Source organism: Aquila chrysaetos, chromosome 22, assembly GCF_900496995.4.
Source record: "Aquila chrysaetos chrysaetos chromosome 22, bAquChr1.4, whole genome shotgun sequence".
Taxonomy (NCBI): Eukaryota; Metazoa; Chordata; class Aves; order Accipitriformes; family Accipitridae; genus Aquila; species Aquila chrysaetos.
The window spans coordinates 20,497,766-20,520,595 of NC_044025.1; the positions used below are offsets into that span (position 1 = coordinate 20,497,766).

At 45.8% G+C, this 22,830-nt stretch overlaps 2 protein-coding genes across 8 annotated transcripts in view; one reads left to right on the forward strand and one right to left on the reverse strand.

The window, feature by feature from the left end:
* The first annotated feature begins 84 nt into the window (after positions 1-84).
* On the forward strand, positions 85-3,806 carry SOWAHA (sosondowah ankyrin repeat domain family member A). Its single transcript, XM_029998411.1, has one exon. It carries the CDS (start codon positions 256-258, stop codon positions 1,588-1,590), a length of 1,335 nt encoding a protein of 444 aa, XP_029854271.1. The 5' UTR covers positions 85-255; the 3' UTR covers positions 1,591-3,806.
* A 9,767-nt stretch (positions 3,807-13,573) lies between these two features.
* SHROOM1 (shroom family member 1) overlaps positions 13,574-22,830 on the reverse strand; it is a 52,331-nt gene continuing 43,074 nt past the window's right edge. For all 7 annotated transcript variants that reach the window (XM_029998030.2, XM_041119375.1, XM_029998026.2 and 4 more), the window contains 5 exons: positions 22,136-22,206; positions 17,981-18,562; positions 17,444-17,594; positions 15,924-16,196; positions 13,574-14,161 (listed from right to left, as the gene is read on the reverse strand). In XM_029998030.2, coding sequence (XP_029853890.1) covers positions 13,907-14,161; positions 15,924-16,196; positions 17,444-17,594; positions 17,981-18,562; positions 22,136-22,206 — 1,332 coding nt within the window. In that variant the 3' untranslated portion in view covers positions 13,574-13,906. The remainder of the gene's footprint in view (positions 14,162-15,923; positions 16,197-17,443; positions 17,595-17,980; positions 18,563-22,135; positions 22,207-22,830) is intronic.

Here is a 22,830-nt window from a genome sequence, read left to right on the forward strand (position 1 = left end):
CCCGGAGCACCGCCCCGCGGGAGGAGACAGACGCCGGTGCCGCTCCGCTCCGCTCCCTCGGACGGAGGCGGCGGCGCGGGCGAGGCGGGGCGGGGCGGCCCGATCACCTCAGCGGGAGCGGCCGCGGGGAACAGGCTGGCCGCCGCAGGTGCCTCCTGCCTGCAGATCCCGGCGAGCCCCGCCGAGGGCGGGCGAGCGGGCTCCCTCCGCCGCGGGGGAGGCGGAGGCGGCGGTTCCACCACCTGTGGCGGCGGGATGGCGGAGCTCGACCTCAGCCCGGCGGCCGTGTTGGGCTTCCTGCGAGAGCGCGGCGGGCGGGTGCGGCACGCCGAGCTGGTGAGCGCCTTCAGGCCGCTGCTGGAGGCCGGCGGGGAAGCGGCGGCGGAGCGGCGGGAGCGGTTCAAGGCGGCGGTGAACGCCGTGGCGGTGGTGAAGGACCGCGACGGCTCCAACTTCGTCGTCCTGAGGCGGGAGCTGCGCGCCGCCCCGCCGCCGGGGGACGCGCTGGCGCCGCGGGGCGATGGCGGCCTCCCCGTTCCCGCCGGGCGGCTTTCGCCGGCGCCCCCGCCCGAGGAGCCGCCGGGGCCGCGGGCCGTCTCCGAGCTGCGGGGCCTCTTCCAGGGCGGCGGCGGCGGCGTCCCGCTGCCCGCCGGCGCGGCGGGGTCCCGGCGGGAGCCGCTCGCCAAGCCCTGCATGCTGCCGGTGCGCTGCGTGCCGCCCCCCGCCGCCCCGGGGCCGCCTGAGGAGCCGGGGTCCCCCTCGTCTCTGCCGCCGCCGGAGGAGGAGGAGGAGGCGGCGGCCGGGTCCCGCTCGCCCGGCCTGCGGCGGGGGCCCAAGAGCCATCGGGCCAGCGAGGAGACGGCGGCGGTGCCCCTGGAGGAGGCCGAGCACCGGTGGCTGGTGATGGCGGCCGGCGGGCAGTGGACCCAGCAGCTGCACGGGTTGCTGCTGGGCGACGCCAGCTTGGCGGCCCGGAGGGACTTCATCTCGGGCTTCACCGCCCTGCACTGGGCCGCCAAGAGCGGCAACTGCGACATGGTGACGAATATCATCAGAGCGGCCGAGAAGGGGGGGACCCGCGTCAACGTGGACGCCAGGTCGCACGGCGGCTACACGGCGCTCCACCTGGCCGCCATACACGGCCAGGAGAAGGTCATCACCATGCTGGTCTACAGCTACCACGCCAAGACCGACCTGAGGGACTACAGCGGGAAGAAGCCGCACCAGTACCTAAAGGAAGGGGCCTCCTCCGCGGTCAGGCGCTTGCTGGGGGACCCCAGCCTTCCCCACAACGCGGAGCCCTCCGCGCCCATCAAGAAGACCACAAAGCTTGCGGCTTCCATCTTGAGCTCCACTAGCACTTTCCTGGGGGTCATATCCGATGACATGGCTTTCTGCGACCTCACCAAAGGTTTAAGGAAGCCCTCGTCCTTAAACAAGCTCCTGGCTGCCACTACGGGCCCGAGGAGGAAGCCAAAGACTAGAGGGGGCTTCCCTTCCTATTCCTCCCTCTCCGAGGTAATGGAGGAGGAGGAAGAGGAGGTCGTCGTGAAACGCAGACCCGTTTCTGAGCTGTTCTTTGGCCACTAGCCTTCTTGGGATCGAAATTGTTTAATAATGTGACTGGGGTCTCGATTTTCTCTCGCAGAAGCAGCTTGGATTTCTTCTCTCCGTGTCTCTCTTTTTGGATATTTAACTAAATCAGCGATAGGGTCTGGCTCCAAAGGCCACTGGCTGAAACCCAGCCCACAGACGCCTGTGGAAAGGGAGCTGCCCAGGGAGTGTTAAAAATGCTGTATGTACCGTAGTGCTGATGTATCAGTCGAGACTGCAAACTTTATACTATATAACGGTTGAAAAACTAAAACAACCTCTGTGTGCATAGACAGGTTAAAATGCTTAAGGTACAGCCTTCTTGATCTGCGTTCCTTGGCTGGAGAGCACAAGTAAGGTAAAGAATTGCATATTCTACACTGTGAGCAGTGAGCTGGTAGCTGGCTACTTTAACATGGCTTGTTACATAGCAGGCTTAAATTATTAGAGGAAAGATGCATAGTTTTCTATGATGTTTCTGATTATTTTGGTAACAGAAGAGGAGTATTTCTATTTAAAAAAAAGTTGTACTTTTTCAAAACAAAGTTTCTCACTATCAGAAATACTAACATAACAATCTCAATTGTTGCCTAATGCATTTTATTAGATTAACAACTTTAAAAAATAATAAAAACCCCACCCTCAGCACTCAGGTCACCATGACCTGTCTACCTCAGTTTGAAAGCTAGGTTAGCATTTTAAATTTTTTTTTTTTCCTCTTCCTGAAAGACTTTCTGACTTTCTTTCTCTTCCTGAAAGACTTTCTAGGTGGGACTAACCACATGTCTTGATGATACTGTGAACATTTGAACTTGTCTATAGTTCAATCACTTAATCTGAATAAAAACCTTGTTGATATTTGATAGTGAAAAACTGAACTGAAGAACTGGGAATAGAATCCTGCAGAGTTTTCTGAGTAGCCAACTGGAAACAAAGCTAGGCTGGTATGTCTGATTCTTTTTATTTAGAACTTGGCCTTTGATTTTGACCTATTTACAATAAATATTTCTAAAAATTGGGCTTTATGTTATGTTAGGTGTTTCATGATAGAATGTCTGCATGACACCTTACAGCAATGTTTATCTCAACAGCATGAATCATTGACTTAAAACTAACTCTTCTTTTATATCATAAACATAATTGTTCTATATATAGAACTACACATAGCTCCAAAAAGCATGCTAACTGCAGGTTAAGTAATAGATTTGCAGTGAGATTATTATTTTTTTAATTACTATTGTGTTAAAGTTAATGTGAAAAGGCAGAGCTAAGAACAGAAACTGTCTGACTGCTGGGGCCAGTCTGCTAAACTGTCTCATTTTCTCTAAAAATGTAACTAAAAAAACCTGTGTAATTCAGAGGTGACAAAGGTGATGGCAATACTACACTTGCTCTGCTTTTCAGCCCCGTCAGGTGTTTTGGTTTCCATACTGAAACACTTGTTTGCATGCTTTGCCTTTCTTTCCAAGTCAGTGACTTCAGGAATGTTTTTTTCAGCCTTGAATCAAGCTTAGTACTTCTAATTGGCTGTAATTGGCTTCTCCCAAATGCTCGGCAAAGAATGCTGTACAGGACTGTGCTGAAGGTGGAGGCACTGCCCCCTTTCACCTTCTCCCTGGTGTTGGTGACATTTGTTGTAAGGGTAATCAGCGATTGCAGAGGGGTCTGATCCACCTGCTCTCGGAAGAGACTGGATTATTCTGCACTGGTCTGCTTCCGTATTGAACTAATTAAGTTGTTAAGCAAACGTTAATGATCAAGTACCTCATGACTTCTATATCTGGAGTAGGGTTTAAAAAAAAAAATAAAATCCTATTTGCTCCATAGCTGTTGGTGTGACCATTGACCAGCGTGGTCAGTTGAAACCTTGATTTGTGCTATGCTGTGTCAGCTCGCAGAGTTCCAGGAAAAAAAAGGTCTGTTGCTGTTTTAAGAAGTCTTTCCAAATTTACTGATGTTAAACGCTTTTTTTTTCTGTATTTACTGAAACTACAGAAGCATGCGTGTGCATTCGTGTTGCATCTGAGGCACTGGCAGGACTGACGCTGCCTGGTAAAAGCGTTCTGATTCTGTGTGAATTGGAAATGCTCTCCAGTTTGACTCGGCCTGATGGGGAAGTTTGTTCATTAGTTATGGCTATATGCTTGATACCTGTTCAAATAACATAGCTGAATTTTTAGTGCTAATTCTGAGTAAAACCTACTTGAGTCGGAGGCAAGGTTCAAGGATAGAGTGTTTTCTGTTTAAAAAAAAAACTGACCAACCTATAAAGCGTGGTTATGACTTCACCATAAGGAAAGTAGGGAGAAGGTTTCATTGCTCCTGTATTGTTGCATCAAAGGAAAAGCAAGAAGTCACAGCTGAGATAAGACTTCATTGCAGCACGTATCATCAAGGAAACTCAGCACTACTCATTCCTCGGAGGCATCACAGTGATGAGCTAGTGTGATAGAAAAATGCCCAGCAACAACAACAGAGCCCTCCTCCTTACAGCGTTCCCCAGGGAGGTTCTCCGAGGCTTGGCAGGAAGGTTGCAACACAAAGGTGGGGAGCTCACAAGGTCGGGTGCTGTAGGTGGGGTGGGTCAGGCTCTGCCAACAAGTTTGTGCAGTGACTCAGCTCATTCCTCCTCCTTGTTGAGCAGATTAAGGAAAAGATAGTATTTAGCTAGGCTGTGATTAGTATACCCAGTGCCATATGACTTCAGGTGCAAACAAACAAATACTGAGAGGTATTGAGAATTGCACTGCTGTAATCTTAGAAAAATATATATTGCCTTTAGTTTGAAGTAAAACCAGTCTATCGGCCTTTCTGGGTTTTGCTTTCGCATGTTGCCATTTACACTGTGGAAGGGACACTGTAGGACCATCGCGGCAGCGTTTCCTGGCAGAGACTAAGGCTGGGACTGTTTTATGAATCCCTTGGCTTGATAGATTCTCCTTAATACCACAATGTCAAGCCCAAATCCAGCTGAACACAGTAGGATTTTCACCTGGATGAGTGAGAGCTGTGAAGTTTAGTCAGGATGCTTTCACAAGTGACAGAGCCAAGAGGAGGACTGCGGCTCCCGTCAGCGCGCTGGCCCGGGGCAGAGGCTGTGCCGCAGCGTGCTCCACCGGCCGGGCAAGCAGCCTTTTGAACCTCTGGCCCAGCCCAGAGCCGGGAGCTGCCTTCCCCACCATCAAAGCTGATTGCAGGAAAGGATAAAACCAAAAAACCCTAGCCCCCTGGGCTCTGCTTCTGCCCTGTGGAGATGGCTTACGTGGTAGGGGCAGGCTGGCAGCTGCGGAAGGCTGGAGATGGAAGGTGCAGATGAAGCACAGGACCGGGATTCAGGAGCTCGGGGTTGTATTTTGCCTTGGTTACTAGCCTGCCTACTTGCCACGTCTCAGTTCTCCTGCTGTAAAATGGAGATAATCACCCTGGTCACTTCTTTAAAGCACACAGTTAGTATTGATATTCCAAAGTGAAATCAAGATAATTTTTTTTAGACCTGTAGGCAGCACGAGCAGCGTCATCCACAACCTGTGAATGCTGCGCATTCAGTGGAGCGCCTACACAAATAAAACGGGCTCAGATTTTAGTTTAGCAGCATCAGAGATCAGCAAAGCTAATGTTTGTCTGACCCAGGCTCAGTCTGCAGATAAGTTGTTTCATCCATTCCTCGGCACATTTTGTTCCAAGGAATATCAGCTCAAAAACCTGCACTGAAGAGGTTAGCAAACAAGCTTCAAGCCGCGATTCTATACAAAGGGACAGACTTTGTCCTCCTGCATGCGGCTGTTTGAGCAGCATGAGGCAGTGCGGTTGCGGTCAGGCTCAAATAAATTTTTTGGCCGTCTCCATCCCCTTGTGAGTGCTGCACAGAAAAACACCTGTTCTATGAAAGCCCTGGGAAATATGCCGCTCCCGTACCGCAGTGGAGTCTTTACGAGATTTCGGCTTCATCACAAAACCAAGGTCCAGTGGAAAAGTCACTGAATAACTCCAACAGACCCAATGCGAGTTGAACCACCAGCTGAAGGTAGAGGAGGCCTTTCGACAGTCCCCTAACTCCCCATTGCTCGTCCCTTCTCCTCCCGCTCTGCACGTTTCCACTATGACCTACATTCCTTGGATGCATTTGCCTCCTGATTTGCATATTAATCTGAGTAAAATGGCAACATGGCAGTTTTTGCACTTTCCAGTGATTTGTACTAATGTGGGACCCCCCAAATTAAGAGGTTGTTAACAGGGACTTGGCCGGCACATAGCACGGGCACAAACAGCATGGTGTTTGTTTGTTGGAGGGGGAGAACAGGGACAGAGCAGGACAACACAGATCAAAAGCTCTGCATCGTAATGAGGAACATTCATTTTCTATTCTAGTTCCAAGGTTTATTTCACTAATTTATCAGACAAAGCAAATCATTAAGCACATCTAGCCCATATATGGCATGTGCAACCCCAAAACGAACCATCACCAACTGCTGGCCGTTGAACCATGGTGGCTGGTCACCTGCTAGCCCTTTTGGAGTGAACTGCCAGAACAGTCCCATCAGGAGACACTTTCTAATGGTGATGCAGCTGCCTGCAGTAAGAGAGTGTCCTTGCCAAATAACCTAGACTAGTTCAGAAAAAGCATTTAGAGACAGATAAACTGGTCTCACCAAACTCATTCCACTGATGAACACCACTACACCTGCAAAGGTTTCTAAAACAGACCTGCTGTAGAAGTACATGGTGCAGCCCCCATCAGAAGCAGTCTGGTCCTACTCACTGCCCCTGAAAGGGGCATTAAAAAAAAAAAAAAGAAAAAAGCCAATTGCACCACAAAGCATTTTTGGGTAGATTTGTATCAACAAACACTTCTGGTAGAAATGCAGATTGTACAAGGGAAAGACTTTCTCTGTGTAGAACTCGCACCATTCCTCAAGTGGAATAAAGCATACCAGCAAAAAAGATTTTTTCTGGCCAATCTGAGTATATCTACCCAGCACAGGGGCTGGGACAGGATTCACTGCAGCGGCTCTGCCAGTAACACCCCTAAGCTAGCCCGAGCCTTGGCAACTTCTCTGAAAACACATGGGACGCACAGCCAGAGCTGCACCCAACCGCTTACCTCCCCGGTCCCCAGCTCACATCTCGCCACGCACCCATCATTTTACATAGTCTCTTTGTCCTGTTTGAATTGGCCGCCGCAGTATCCTTCCTTCTGCTAGCCAACTCGAGACAGCCAAGAGTTTGCGTGTTTGTGCTTTACCAGGCTTGAAACAAAGCACAGATTTAAAGGGTCTGTGGTGGCGATAACACCGCACTCAAACGCTGCCCACGATGTTGCACTGTGTGCTGAAATCGTGCTCATTTGTGTCGCAGTCCTCAGCAGGGCCAGCAAGTCAAGGTGCTGCACGGACCAGTACCACCACAGCTGAGCTGGGAAAGCTCCAGCCTTGCTACAGCCACTGTCCACAGGCAAAGCTGCGCTGCCTCGGTCCACGCAGGGTTTGCTCGGCAGTCACACAGTGCTGTGAATCTGAATCCTTTCAGCTCAGTACATTCAGGGCTTTTTTTTTTTTAATTATTACTGTGATGAAAAAAAGCTCTGATCTTAAATTAAAACAATAATCTGCCTCTGAGCCCAGTCAAAATAGATCCATACTATTAATATTAGCACAGCTTTAGTATGTCTTCTTCCCCTTCTGTGAAGAAAAAACTATGGATGTGCACAACAACGATGCTGGCACTGTTCAGCTTTCTCTTCCTAGGTAGGACTTCTGCTCTGTGTTTGCCCCAGGTAGAGCGTTATTCTTTTTCTTCATCTGAGAGCATGAGTTTCCAGCCAAAGCCAAACGACCATTTCCCAAGAGGAATTCCTTTCATCCTGCCCCGTTTCCTTCCTCCACCTCCATCCCCATCACCTTGAGACTCTCCAGATGAGGTAAGACACCCCAGCTGAGAAGCAGAGCAAGCACTGCGGGCTCACTGCTGACACAAACCAAATAACCTTCATTTTCACTAAATAAAACACAACACCCAAATGCACAAGCCCTGGATGCAAGGTCATGGTATTGCGGTGCCAGGCCCTCACTCCCCAGCATGCCTCCAGGCACCGCGGTTGTCCTCACCCACTGCAGAAAGCATCCCAACACTGGGGTGCACCAGGGAAGGGGGGCTTCTGCACCCCTGACTGCCAGAAATGCTCTCGCAGAGACCACAGTCCATGAGCTTTTGCTCCATAAATAGCATTTTTAAAGAGTGTGCAGATGTGGAGGGGAACACATGGAAAACACACTCCATGGCATAGAAACACCGAGACACTTAGGCTCCCGTGGGGCTCAGATGGAGCGTGGTGGTGGTAACGTGTCACCCGTGCACAGCGTGGTGTGCTGTTGTTCTCTCTGTAAAAGGCAGCACTGCTGGCCGATCTATATCCCACGTGAAGCAGATGGTCTCAGCACAGCCACACCAGTAAGATTCACCGATACGGTCACACCACCACACTGCAGTGGTACCAACAGACTTTCTCACCGTGTTTTTTGTGTTGTATTTCCTTCCACCACTCTCCTGCAGTAGTTACCCCCTTTGCAGCAAAGCACGACGACTCTGCTCCGGGCTCGGGTCAGCTCAGGGCCGGACCAGCTCGCTCCTCTCCAAGCAGCCGTCTGTCTGTCCACCTCTGCACTCTGTTACAGACTTTTGCCCATCAGTGAGAATTGCTCAGACCACTTTCTCCTACTGCCAGCTCCTGCTTCCCGCTGTGACATTGGGTGACACTGACCTCGTGCACAGGAGGGAGCAGCTGGACCCCAGAAAGGGGTGCTGGAGCCACCAGCCATCCCATTAGGAGCCCCCATCCGGGGCAGGGATCTCGGGAGGGATTGTTTCACAAGCGGTTCCTTCTTGAGGTAGTTTGGGATGTTCTTGTTCTTTATATCATTGGCTGAAAGCCATTAGAAAGACCTCTGGCTGTTTATGCACATTTTTAGGAGCGTCTCTTACTCTCTAAATCAAGACTATCAGTTCAGGCCCTATTTTCTCTCCATGGATTTATCTATGAGCTGACTCAGCTTGAAGGCTCATGTAACATTTTAGAGTCTCTCTGATAACCTTCAATGCCTCTCTTCGTTTAGCAGTGACATTCACGTGCTGCTTCCTGAGTGCATTTTGTGAAACCCAGAGGTTGCATGATTCCTACAGCCTGATTATTCTTTAATGTATACGTGGGCTCCCTTCAGGCGTAGAAGATTAGCTTTGCAATACTGCTCTGAGTTTATTTTTAAAATTTTGTTCAGATGGTTGCCATGAATTCCCAAAGCAGAGAGAACATCCTTCTACTTATTAAATACAGCTCTCACAAGCACCAAACAGATCTTTTGCAGAGTACATTTACATTAACCCCTGCACCCCTCCACTCCTTAATTAGCTCCACATGCAGAAGTCCCACAGCATAATGCCCCAGTGGAGAAAACAAGGCCAGGGTTAAAAAAAAAAAAAAAAATAAAAAAAAATTAAGATCCTTCAGTGCAAGAGGCTGAAACAGCAGCTCCTGATCCAGCAGTGACTCCCACACATTGCAGTGGGTGTCAAATCACATTCTAAATGAGCCGTTATGTCTAAAATCCCTGCAATTGCTGCCAAGACACTGTCAGATGGGTGTGATGCACTGTCTGCTCCCACTGACCACTTGCTCTACCCCACACCTGTAATGCTGGCTCATCTCTCTGGCTCTAGGCAATAAAAGGTATCTTTTTACCCCGAAATCAGGCCCACCTGCTTTTGCTTAGCAGAACACAAGCTACTGCAGTTTCTTCCCCCACGCTGCTTGTGCGTGGATGGCCAAATGAGTTACAGAGATCATTCCTGGAATCCCACCAGCCTCCCCGCAGCTGGAACCCCATGGGGGAGATCCAGGCTCTTGCATTTCACCTTCTTCCTTCTCCTCAGCACTATTATTTTGCATTCTCCTGGATGTAGCTGTAATTAATTCATACAGACAGCTCACCTCAGGTCTCTGATAGCAGTTCTCTCCTGGTGGTGGGGTCACATTACCTTCTACCTGGGATGTTAAGAAAGTATTAAGCTTGCAGGCTGCAACAGGAGACTTCCAAGCATTCTGCTGCCTGTGGCTGGGCAGCAGTGGGGAATTCCTGCCTGCTCTCCCCAGAGGGTCAGGTAGCAGAGAGTTCCTTCATTCCTTGCATTCCCCCAACACAGACACACACACCTGACTTTGTTTGCATAAGAAGTGGCTCAGCAGGTCTCGGCACTGGTGAATTGCCAAGGCCCTGAAGCCCCTGGAAGCCAACAGCTTTCCGGGGCTTTGGGCAGCAGTTGGGAAGAAGCGCAGAGCATTAAGGCTTCCCTGGTCTAATACGTGCTGGGCACAGACAACTCAGTATTGCTGCTGGAGAAGTCGCAAATGGAAGGCTAGTGGTGCTAATAGTAATAACGCACAAGCACTGCACAGGGTTTCATTTCCATAATCCTTATGTTTGCAAGATCTGCTTTGCTAAGACGACCACCGGTTACTGCTATTTACAGCTCAGGTATTAAATTCGTCTTCTACCTGTACAGGGTCAGAAAAACTGTCTGGAGCAGTGTGGGATCACAGTGTTGTAAAAAGAAGGTGCTCTGCATTTCTGGCATTCTTGGCTGCTGTGCTCCAAGAGGAAGGAAAGGAAGGCAGAAGAAATGGGGAACTGCGTGAACTCAACAGCAGTGGTGCCGGCTGAGGCCGGGGTCGGCTGCCTCCGCGCTGCAGCGATGGCAGATGCATGCAGGTACTTGGGGTTTTGTTCTCACTGTTGCTGCAGGAACCTGTGGAAGGAGGCACCACGGCTGGAGAAGGGAGAGCCTGGGAAGGCTGTAGGAAATCTGCCTGTTTATAGGAAGTTTCTCATGTTATTCCCCAGAATAAAGTTAAGGGAGTATCAGCTAAATGGCATGACTTGAAGTTGGGAAAAAGCTACTATGTAAGCAATGGTTGTTGTTACGGGGATATAATTAGTGCTTTAAATACTAAACCTTCAGAAAAAGGCAAACCCAGTTTTTTTCCCAAATAGGATTCAAAAGCAGGTGCTTAAACCATTTCTTGACTTCAGCCCGTACTTCTAAAGACGACAGCTGACCGGAGTGGAGAGGGACGCTTACCGTATGTAAAACTGGCTGAGCTACAAGATGATTCAAGGTCTTGCTCACTGGGACAGAGTCCTGCAAGCCCCACAAACAAGCTCAGCTCGCAAGCTCTACTTCAGAGAAAGATTTTTTTAAGCTAATAATGTAAACTGATGTGAAGACAAGAAGAGGATGTGGACACCACCTGCCTGATGCAGTCCTCTCTCCCAGCAGCTAAGAAGTAAAGAGCCTTGGCCTCTTTAGAGGGAGTTCTTGGCCAGCACACATCACCTCGGTGCCACTCCACACTGCTAAAAGGAGATGCAAGCCCATCTCTAAAAACAGAGCGTCTCTTCCTCCTGCAAGTAATGGCTGTGATTTTGAGCAACCAAAGTCTTTCACCAGTCTCAGAGGTACCCAGGGCTGCTCCTTGCCATTCATCTGGGATCAGATTAAATCATTATTTGCATTTACACAGCAGACTGATTTTAAAAGCCCACATCTTAGTATGTCGGTGTGCCAGGAATGCTGTACATGGCTCAGGTCCAGTGTGAACTACCACCATTACCTTAGGCTTGGCCACTGGTAACAAATCAATAACAAATGATCAGTATCAAAATTGAGACCCACCTGATGATCCAGATCTGCTGGTGCTTTGGAAAGGGGGTTTCTGCTTGCCAGCAAAGAGGTTTCAATGTCATCGCTGTATCTGTTTTTCACTTTGTCTGAAATTCAGAGTTCTAACAAAGTAAGAAGGAGCACAGATATGTGACTTTCTGGAAAATAGACTAAAAGTTATTTCTAATCGTTGCTCTCTGAAGCATACCTGTGAGTGCCAGTGCGGCAGGAGCAGCAATCTTCTCCATGACACAAAAGACGAAAAAGATAAGAGAAACTAAACAGCACAGACCCATTCTTTCCCTTAAAGGCAAGCATTAGCTTCAATTATCAAACATTTATTTCCAACCAGGTAGATTTTTCTCAACTAGGAATAATAATAATAGAGTGCACCTTCAAGTCAGGCTTCTCAAATAATGAAAACAGCTGATTTAACATAGCTTGTATTTTTTTAAATTCTCCATTGATTCTGTTAGCATCACTTCTGTTATTTTAAAGACCATTTAAAGGCAGCCTTCAGATTAACATATTAAAACCCTGTATTTATGGCCTTTTGAGAACCACTGAGCAGATCTACTCACAGGATCTACGGTGTCTGGCCATTTTCCCCCACGCATTAAGGCGATAACCACAGCACACGTGGCAGCTTGGTCACTGCACTCCTGGAGTTACTCGTGCCTGGTGAAACAGGGTTTTCAGCATTAAGCACAATCTATTTTGTTCAGATCACTAGAACAAAATGTTAATATTCACAAAACTGCTCTTTGCTATATACCATCCACTTGGACACTTTATTACAAACATATTTACTGATACTTGGTACACATCATAAAATGGATTTCTGACGCCAAGTCTTCGCAGCCTTACTCAGGGTACTATGTTGTTTCTCTTGAAATGTGAGCAGGGCTACAGATATGAGTACTTCTGTATAAACGTGCAAACTCAGAACAGAACAACGCTTCTTTGTTGGAGTCTGAACAGCACCTGATGACACAATTGTTTGTTCTGAAGACAAATACAGAGCAGCTGACAACCTTGGAGTCTGGCAAGCTATTTGTGCTTTATTGCACTGTCGTGTAACTCCCAGGCCACCTCACAGTTTGCTCGTGGGCAAGTGCAGCACACTGTACCCTCCCTGGTGCCCTCTTTCAGCAGGCAGGAGTGCTGGCAAGTTATCCTTAACAAACATCGCTCACGCAGAATGCATACAGTGGTCTCCTTTTCGTACACTGTCGTTTCTTGATCGGTTCATTCGTGTTGCCTGGTGGGTAAACTCAGACGAAGAATGCGATCTGAGGTAAATGAACCCAAACCATCAATTTAAACCTACGTCAATTCCCCATCCTGGCTGGTTGTATGTTTATTGAAAGCTCACGCAATCCCAAAGGAGAAGATGCCTCAGGAACAGGACAGCTGCTCTCAGTGGTGATGATACTTACTGTAGTCAGGACACACACCACTAGTACAACATTTCTTGGTAAAGTCTAACATCGTGGAATAATGAACATCTATTTTGCCTGTGGAAGAAACCTGAGTTCGATTAGTAGCTGCCTTATTCATGGTCTAGGTATGTAGCTCAGACGGAATATTCCTCTCACTGAATACTTAAAACCAACCAAACAAAACACACTCAAATTTTAAATACAGCAACATCACTGGTTTGACTCAACACACAACATTAGTTTAAAAGATTTTTGCCGAGGGATTTATATAAAGCTTCACTGAAACTAAATCACTTCCTCCACTCGTCCCACCTACCTCACAAAGTGGAGCTCTCCCTCACGTTCAGCACTTCTTGTGCAGGCCGACAATTGAAAAGTACCTAAAAACAAACCCCTGAAGGTGCTGCTTGAAAAATAAAACACTTCAAAAGCACAGTGAGGACTTTGCAAATGACTATGCAGGAATAAGTTCAGAGTTTATCATTCCCCAAAGTGTTCATTTAAGCTGCCTTCATCACTGATCGGCACTTTTTGATGTCAGTGAGGACCACCCTTTTTTCTGATCTCCTAAGACCTACTACTGAACAGCCTACTGGGATTATGCAGAGGCAGGAGAGACTCATGGATGGCAACTGCCAAGAAAGGAAATAATTATTTTCTTCCATTGCAGTGTATTTTTACTGTGTCACACATATAAACAGTAGAAACGAGGAGTTTCACTGAAATGGTCCATAACATTTCCTATGGCTTTGTGCAATCTCCAATTCAAATTTGAACACCCACATAATTTTTCATTTCCAACACTCAACCCACCCACAAGAGGAAAATATTTGTATCATTCTTTTATTGAGATTATGTCAATCTGGAAACAGATGGACAGACAAGAGGAAGGGGAAGTACACGCCAAGTTAATAGGAGCAACATATCCTATCAGTCATTTCCAAAATGCAGTCTGCTACATACTGTAAGATGCTGTCAGTTGGCCCGTCCAAAGGGGAAGGCACGTCCAGCGTGTGCCCAGAGCATCTAAGCACTTGTCAATACTGTGGCACTAACAGGATTGCAAGAATTCACCAAACCGAGCCCAGCGCAGTGAGCGCCTGTGGATTTCCAGGGAAACATCACAAATTACAATGTGTAAAAACGTCTGTTGGTGGGTATTAGAGGGGGATGCTTTTCTCAAGATTTTCTAATTGTTCTTTGAAAAATTTAATCTGCTCTTCGAGGTCCTTCTGTTCAATCAGCAAGGAGGTCTTGACTTGAACAAAGCGTTGGTAGTCCTGGAGCTGCTGATCAGTCAGGTATTTGGCAAGGATACCAGAGACCACTCTTTCCCTACGATCTAGATTCTCTTTCAGGTCTTTTGCATCTTCCCGCTGTCTAGACAAGAGCTTGTGCCGTTCGTTCAGCGATTGCTAATAGAATGAAAAAACAAAGCAGCACACTATGAAAACTCACCATTCCTGGCAGACTTTAGGTCTTCACTTGCAAGCCACTGCCAATTTAGTTTAATTACTTCCTCTTGTGGGCTTTGTGTTCCACACGAGTTTTTTTCTCAATTGAATTACTCATTCTTGTGGCTTCTAAGGTAAAAGACACCCAGTAAACCCCATCAAGGCTCACTTCTTCCATGCTGCCCTCAGGAAAAAAATCAATATACTTAACATTTTGGTAATTTTAAAGTATCCTGTATCCATCTTCATTCAGTTGGAAGTTCTTTAAGGCACATAGCTTTGTATTTCACAAGTTGCGTGTGGCCAGAGCGCCAATGTCATAGTAAAAAGAAAGTGTGACTTCTATTAAAAGGTACATGCGATAAAGTAACTTTGATGCAGACAGTTACTGTTCATCAAAGGTTTCTTTTTAACAAACCCATGAGAATCAAGCCTTGCCTGTTCTACAGGATTTTAATACCTTTCACGTTTTAGCTAATTATCTTTCAGCTGTAATGATTTTCACAGGGATAGCACTGCTGGAAAATGCCCAGTTTCAGGACCGTGTCCATAAATATAGCACAGAGCAACAGTCACCATCGACACCCTAAAAACGGAGTCAAAGATCAAGACTGCTGGTTTTGCTAACATTAGGGCAATTGCAGTGACTGGGAGTTGGTTGTAAAAATGCTGACACATAACGAAGTCTTTACTGAGCACGTTATTCAAATTGTTGAATAAATTATTGTAATGTATTTACTATGAAGAGTATAAACATAACACTATAAAGAAACAGCAGCGCCCCCCCCCCCGCCAACCACAAAGCCAAAGTCAGTGTGGAATACTGCTCAAAATTATTCATGTTAACACGATTGACATTTTGGAGCGGGTAGATCCTGATTCTCCATATCACACTGCATGGCAGGACTCTTTTTGTGCCCTTCTGCATGTGAACTACAATAAACCTCTCGAGCTACAGGTAGGCAGCAGCACAGCTCCAGGAAATCCCAGTTTTTCTAACTCTCTGCTTTTCCAATTTCCAAATGAGAGATAACAGCAGGTATTGTATTGATAAAAACATGTCTAAAAGCAATAAGAACAGCAGGAAAGCATCATTCCTGGAATAAATTTGGCTTGTCTCCTCTAGCAAAAAAGAGATTTTTCAGACTTGAAAAGATCTCCTGATGACATGAGACAATTCCTAATTTTCCAGAAAAACTGGCTAGCTGAGTGAAACTACAGGGAATTTTATCTCAAGTTACAACCACATCTTCTTCCTGCTCGCTATAGTTAAGACAAGCCCATTAAGTGAAATACGATTTCAAAGGCAGTAATTAATGCATTGAAATTACCGGTGGAAAAAAGAACCCAAAACCAACAAAAACCCCTCTGAAGCAAAGGTTTGGAGCTAAGGGAGCAGGCCGAGGTTCAAAGGCCACCGCTCTGGCTTGGACCCTCTCAGGGCTTTGCTGCTGCTGCCACCCCAGCACCAAGCTGCAGAGCTCACTCTGCACTTCTGTTCTCCAGCACGGAACCTGTGCTCCACACCAGAGGCCCACTCTGCTTCAGCCGTGCAGACGCAGCCCGTGGCATGACACTAAACGCTGCCTGGGCAACGGCTGGTTGGGATTCATGAATAATTTACAACTTTTGTTCAGAGCTGTCAGACAAATGAGGTGAGCACAGCCCCATCTGGAAAGAAGTGAACAAAACAAATTAAATACCCTGCTCACATGTCACTCACCTTCTCCTCAGCATCTGTATTGCCATCGATCCTCCTCATGGCATTTTGGACTCGGGCAAGGCGGCTGGACAAGCAGAGCAAGAGGCTCACAACCTTCTCGAGGTCGCCGATGAACATCATGTAGCGCTCAAACTCATTGGGCTTGCAGACATCCCGCACCATTGCCTCCAGCTCCTCGCCTCGCTTGGCACACTCCCTGGCTTCAGAGAGGATGAGCTCCCTTTCCTCACACAGGGTCTGCAGCTTTGACTGGAGGCTGGAGATGAGTTCCAGCTGCAAAGGGGAAAAAAAAAAAAATCATAGAAAGCTGTTATTGCTTAAAGAGAATCCATATCATCTCTAGAGAATGGGTTTTCCTCACATCATCTTTGCCAAATTTTTTACTTTTAAAATAATTTTAAGCTCTGGGAAAGAAAAAGAAAAAAGGAAGTATTTCCTAAGCTGTACTTAATTCTCAAACTCTGAAAAGCAAATTACTGGTAATCACCTTAACTGGTGATATAATCCCTAGCTCAGAGAGCTTCCAATCAGTCAGAAGTGAACTGCAATAAAGATTACAACATGATTACAGACGGTTATGCTCTAAGATACGAGCATGAAGTCACAGCTTTACCAAGCTTTACAAGAACCGACTGGAATTTCATTTATAATATGCACAGAAAAAGTCAGTTCCACGGGTGATTCAAGGAAGCCACAGTGCCTAGGTAGTGAAGCAAGCAGAGGAGGCTGTTTGATACAGAAATGTTGATATGGAAAAAGGCCCCGAGACCAGAGCGGGAGAAGAACCCTATCAGCTTTTTTGGAAATCAGCCAATGCCACCGTGAACAGGAGCAGCAGTTAGACAGTGGGTAATGAAGAATATCACCACATGCACAGCAGGAGGAGTTTCAGGAAGGCAGATTGTCATTAACAGAGATGGAGCATGGCCAGGTTTCTACAGGGGGAAAAAACCCATGTAATTCTTCAAAGCTACATATTGCCCTTCCAAGCCATATTTCCCTCATAGTCCAGCTATGTCCAAGCTACCTCTACTCCCTGTGCATATGGAAATTAATAGGGTACTGTAGTGTGCAGAAACTGCTGCCAGTTCTCTCAGAGTAAAAAATATTTCTTATTTAGGCTGCCAGTTGTAATGAATTTTACAGATTTTGAGACCAGATTTGAGTGTTAAATTGTGAGTCAACTACTGCACAGGAGCTGGCCTTGCAAGGAAACGTATAACCAACCCTGTGTGCTTGTTCCAGGTACAACCCATCCCCGATGACCTGCTGAAGAGAAGTATGTGGGAGGACAGATCTGAATCAAACCAGGCAGGATTTAAATGCCACCATTTATGATCGATATGCCAATTTGCCGGGACTTCACCTACTGGCACAAATGGATTCAAAGTTATCTGTGAAACATTATTATTGGGATAAAAGTCATGAATAAAAATATCCACAGTAATATATGTGACATTAATAATAACTTCTTTGTCATGGTGAAGAAAGAGCGGTTCCTCTGACGGTCATCCACATACTTTCTTAGATGTGATGTCATCTAGGTCATTTGTGCTGTCTCTGCTCCTGTTCAGGACTTGGTTTCCCTTAGAGGTAGGACCTTCGCTCCTTTGCTTGGCATCGTGTTCAGATTCAGGACATTCTTCTGTTGCATCTCTACTACTTTTCCTGCTATTGGAACAGAAAATAAATACCCGTGGCAAACACTTAAGAGTTTTGTTCCCAAACATTGTGTTCATGGTTTTATCCATCTTGACTTCACAATCACTCTCCTCTCACAGCAGTATTTTTTCTAATTTTTTAAAAGATAGAGAGTAAAAGATTTGCAGCCTAGGTTTGTCACAGTCCCTTTTAATAAGGTATAACTGAACCGCATTTCTTCTGTCATATACCCATAGCCTCAGATATTTCTTGATACGTAAATCAGAAAGCTAAAATATTTTGCTAATGAAACAAAAATAAAACAATATGCTCAAGTCATCTTACTGCTAGTATATACATGGTATTCATACACTAAAATAGCTTAAAATACTAGATAATTGGTTTTGTCTACTTACTCATTCTCCTGCACATGCTGTACGTCTCCCTTTTTTCTGTGTGATTTATCCAGCTTGGAAATGTTAACAGGAAACAGACCCTCCATCAGGTCTAAAGCAGTTTTTCTAACAGGATGAGGCATGAGAATATCAACCAGAGAATTGTCTTTGGCAATGATCTCCATAGCAAGTTCTTTGTATCGCTGGTCTTCAGGAGACGGCAGTCTCCTTTTGGGCAGATTTGTCTCTCTCTCAGGGAGAATATCATGTTGGCTATTGTGCACAGATGTTTCCTTTGCAACTAAACCTTTGGCTGTATTTTTGTCTCCTTGGTGAGGCTGAGCTAACGCTGTCTGGCAGTACGTTACTTGCTCCTGAGGAGCTGCAGGCGGCTGCTCTGGACACTTTATTAAAGCATTACCATTCAGAGATTTAGTCCTGCATTCTTGCTCCATGTGAGCATCTTCCTTGCTTCCACTTCTTGGGATAGGAATAGAGGTTTCAGGAGTCAGCTCCTTAGTATCCTGACAACATGCACGTCCAATTACATCATTGTCTTTATATTCATGATTCTCGCATCCATCTTTCTCAGGATCACGGAAACTATAAGAAAGAAGATGCTTCCTTTTATTTGAGACACTTCCTCTACAACAGATACTTCTGCAGACTGTTTAAGCAGCTACAGGCAATTGTCATTATCTTTCCAGCTTCCTGTTTTTATTAAAGTTTTAAAAATTCAAATTCCATAATACCTATTAATTTTGCTTGGGAAAAAGAGGGAGTGTGTAAAATGTCTAGCTGCACCAGTCCACATTGTTTGAATCCCCAATAAATTTCTCATTTTCTAATTATGACCAACATACACGTTTTCTGAAATAAAACTGTGGTAAAAACGCCCTAAAATGTCACACCGATGCTGTTTGACAAATGTTTGACAAGCATGCAGCCATCCCACCAGCCTTGGTGAGCACGCTGCCAACAGGACGAGACACTCGCGGGGACCGGGGCTGGCCGAGACCTTCCTCGGGCCACATCTGGGAACCACCTGGCAGTAACAGAGGAGGACGATTTGCACTTTGCCTTTCCCACCACCAGCCCTCTTGTAACACAGTGACTGTATTGCAAAAAGGCAAATCTTTACTGTCTTGTTCCTTACACCTTCTTATTTCTATAGTAAGAATGTTTCAGCCCAAGGGTGAGAAGAGGTTTACGCCATCACTGCCTCCTGTGCATCACTCCCTTCCCCACTTCTCGGTCCTTCTTAGAGAAAACATGTAGTGCTTCCTTCTCTTTAGGCAAACTGAATACAGAGGAAACGCTATTCATCTGAGGGTTCTCTTTTGAAATGGCCATTAGACTTCAGTAAAAGTTTTATTAAATCCTTTCAGTTAACTATTTTGAGATCAAACTTCTACTTTTGAGTTGGCCAATGCAAGTCTGACTCGGTGCTTTGAGTTTTCTGATGCAACACTTCAGGAGAAACTTTGATGGAAAAAGCTAATGTCTGCAGGGCATAAATAATTATATCAATGATGACAGAGTGAGTAAATACATGTAATTTAAAAATACACTTTGGACTAGAATTTGCAAGAATATAAGGGCACTGTTGAACACAAGATGATTGGAGTATGCATAGACCATCTTCTGCAATCACTGATGTTCATATATACATCCATGTAACTGCTTGTGAAAATAGTCAGTACATCTGTGTGTATATAAATACTATTGTATTAATCATGACTGAATGAACAAACCTATTTTTTCCTCTAGCAAAATTTTTCATAACCTAACAGGATTACGAGGGGACAGTAGAGGGGAAAGCTAGAGGGATTAAATAGAAGGAAGATTTATAAGCCTCCATTTAACAATGTTAACCTGGCAGATGATCTTCAAAGTTGTAGGCACAAAGCAAAAATTTTCTCCCTCAGAACGGGCATAGAGAGCTCACTGCAAGTTTTGTCCACCTTTGTTTAGCTCTTTCTTTAAGGTCACATATAAAAACAATGCAGCTGGGAGAGAACCGGTCCTTCCCTCCCCTAAAGGTACTAATTAACCCTGTCTCTGTGGATGGTGTGAGTGTTTCCTAAGCCATATGTGGGGATACAAAGGTAGGCATTTCCTTTTCCTGAAGGAGACCGGACCAGTGGAGAGCGATGGAGAGACCTAATGCCTAACAGCAGAGATTGCAGTACCCCCAGTGAAGGGATGCACACAGAGAAAATACCAGACTTTGTTGTGCTAGGAAAGCTTTCAAATGCTTGGACTATTGTATTTAATCCCATGAGCCCCACACTATCTCCAGCCATTGCTTGTCTGGGCAGGTTTCCTGACATAGACATGGGGCTCTGGGGAGAGCGTGGATGGTTTGCAGCTGAGCTGTGTTTACCCAGCTCAAGCAGGCACTGGCAAGACACAAAGCTTTTCATGTGGCCAAACTGAGCTGTTCTGTGGCTCTGCAATTAAAGTCTTGCTATTTCTGAAGTTCCACCTTCTCCCATAGCTTCTCTTCTTCAAAGTCTGCAGACACTCTCTGTGCCAGCTTTAACACAGCCTTTTTAGCTTTTCATCAAAAAAGTGAAGTCAGCTTGGCAAAGGGAAATTTAGTCATAGTTTGTACTAGATAGTGACTAACAATGTCACTTAGAGCTATCTTATCTATTATGTGCACCTTTTCATTGCAATTAAAAATAAAAACCTCATTCAACCTTGATTTGAACCACCTGGTTCTGGTGATTTAGTGATGCCCTTAATGCTGGAACAGCCTTTCCATCGAAAAGGTGCTAAAAACACCCCCGGCAAAACACCACGGCATTGCAATGTGGTGCTGTACCGTGATACCTAAATTAATGTGACGATGATGCAATATTGTGAACATGGACTGACAAATGTTTATGGAGGGATAGATGAAAGGAAGAGACACAGAGACACCCAAGAAAATCACTGCAAACAGTGGTAGGCCTTATTCTTACTCATTCTCAGGCCTCATTGCAATGGAAGGGGGTAGGACCAGCTTGCAGGCTAAACAAACCATCTGTAGCAGTTATCGGGGAAAATTGATAATACCAGTGAAAACTACCTCAAAATTACATTGTGCAATTGAATGGATGCAAGATATACATAAGGATGTCCTCAAGCTTTTTTCCCTAACCCATGGACACCATGGGTGTGGGTAATGATCATAGCTTGCTCTTCCTGCTGGTCCCGGTTGGAACTTTTATTTGAGTAATTAATATTGCAAACATGTCCAGTCTACCCTGGATTTTCTCCCACAGCTCAGCAGCACTTACTTGTGGAGGAAAACAAAGAGAAAAAAATGAGATACAGCTGTAACAGACTGAAACCTGTACTTATACCTACTTCCCAAAGATGATAATCTAAATTAATTACTGATGAAACCAGTTCTGGATTTCTTTTCTTTTCATTACTTAGTACGTATTATAGAGCTATGTACAAATATGTTTCTGATGTTACTGTTCTGTCCAAGACTTCCAGATACATTCATGCTGACCTGCTAAGCCTCTTACCTAAACTAGGAAATTTAAGAAAAACTTCAAAATCTTACTAAAAATATTTTTTTTTCCTAAGATAATCAAGCCTCCAGAAACCATTGAGATCTTTTTGAATGACTGAAACAGTGGAAATTCTATTACTGCACAAGTATCAGTGTCACTGCCTTGTTGAGACAAAGTTCAGGTCTTTTTCTCCCCTGATACTCCTCAAACAAGCAAAACAAATATGGAGAGTTAACATACAAACTTTCTAGTTAGCTGTGTGTAAAGGGCACAATATTTTTTTCCTTTAGAAAACCACACCAAAAGCCCCTACTACACCACTCTGTGAGTACACACATTTTTCAAGACTGGGCATATCTGAGCTGTTGCAGGTGCTGTTTTTGCCGGAGCTCAGACGAGGGAGCTGTGATCTCAGAGATCTGATGCAGCGGGGCTGCTGCAGGGAGAGACGCTCACCTACACTCTGCATCTTCCACTTTTGCTCCACACAGGAGAAATTATTTTAAAGAATGTCCCAAAATGAAACAAATAGCATAGCAGATGAATGTTCCCCTATGGGCAACAAAGGATCCCAAGACACAAGGACAGAAGCAGACACCCACGGCTGCCGTTGGAGTTCGCACATCTTGGACAGAGGCTCCACCTAGAACCTTCGCAGCCTTACCTGGGGGTGCCGAGGCAGCTCTCCCAACGCCGAGACGGTGCCGCTGCACCACCGGCACATCTGTAAGTGTCCTGGAAATGAAAACAGCACAATGGGACAACCGGCATTTTCAGACTTTGGCAGCTGTTTAATTTTATACTCCTGTGTTTGTTATCCCCAGAAACGGAAGCCAACAGTAGATCTCTCAGTAGGTTCACCAAGGTTTTTATTTTTGAGTGTGTCTATTTTCTTTTATTAAGGAAATTGCTATCATGCTCTTCCTAGGTAGCATCCCTTTTCCCTAGAAAACCAAAGAACAGCTGGCAACAAAGTATATACTCCACTCTTATTGACTCTCGTAAAAATTCAGAAAGCAGGCAGAATTGTGGAATTTTGTCAGCCTCTTCAGTTGGGCAATTTTAGTAGTATATTAAATTATTTGTTTTCTGACCCTTTTATCTTCTTTATTCTCCTTGACAACAATATTGACAGCTACTGTCCTTCAAATTCAGGAGCCAAAAAGGTTGGTCACTTATCAAAATGTCTCTATAACAACCTTTTCTGGGGTAGGGATCTAAGGTAGTTGCTGTAGGTAACAACAGTGACTGCTGAAACGCGAACAGCATCATCCTGCGTACCACACGTGTTCTCTGCAAACGTGATCTCTGAGTGCCAGACCCCACGCATGCCCCTCCGTAGCTCTGGAAGGGACCCTC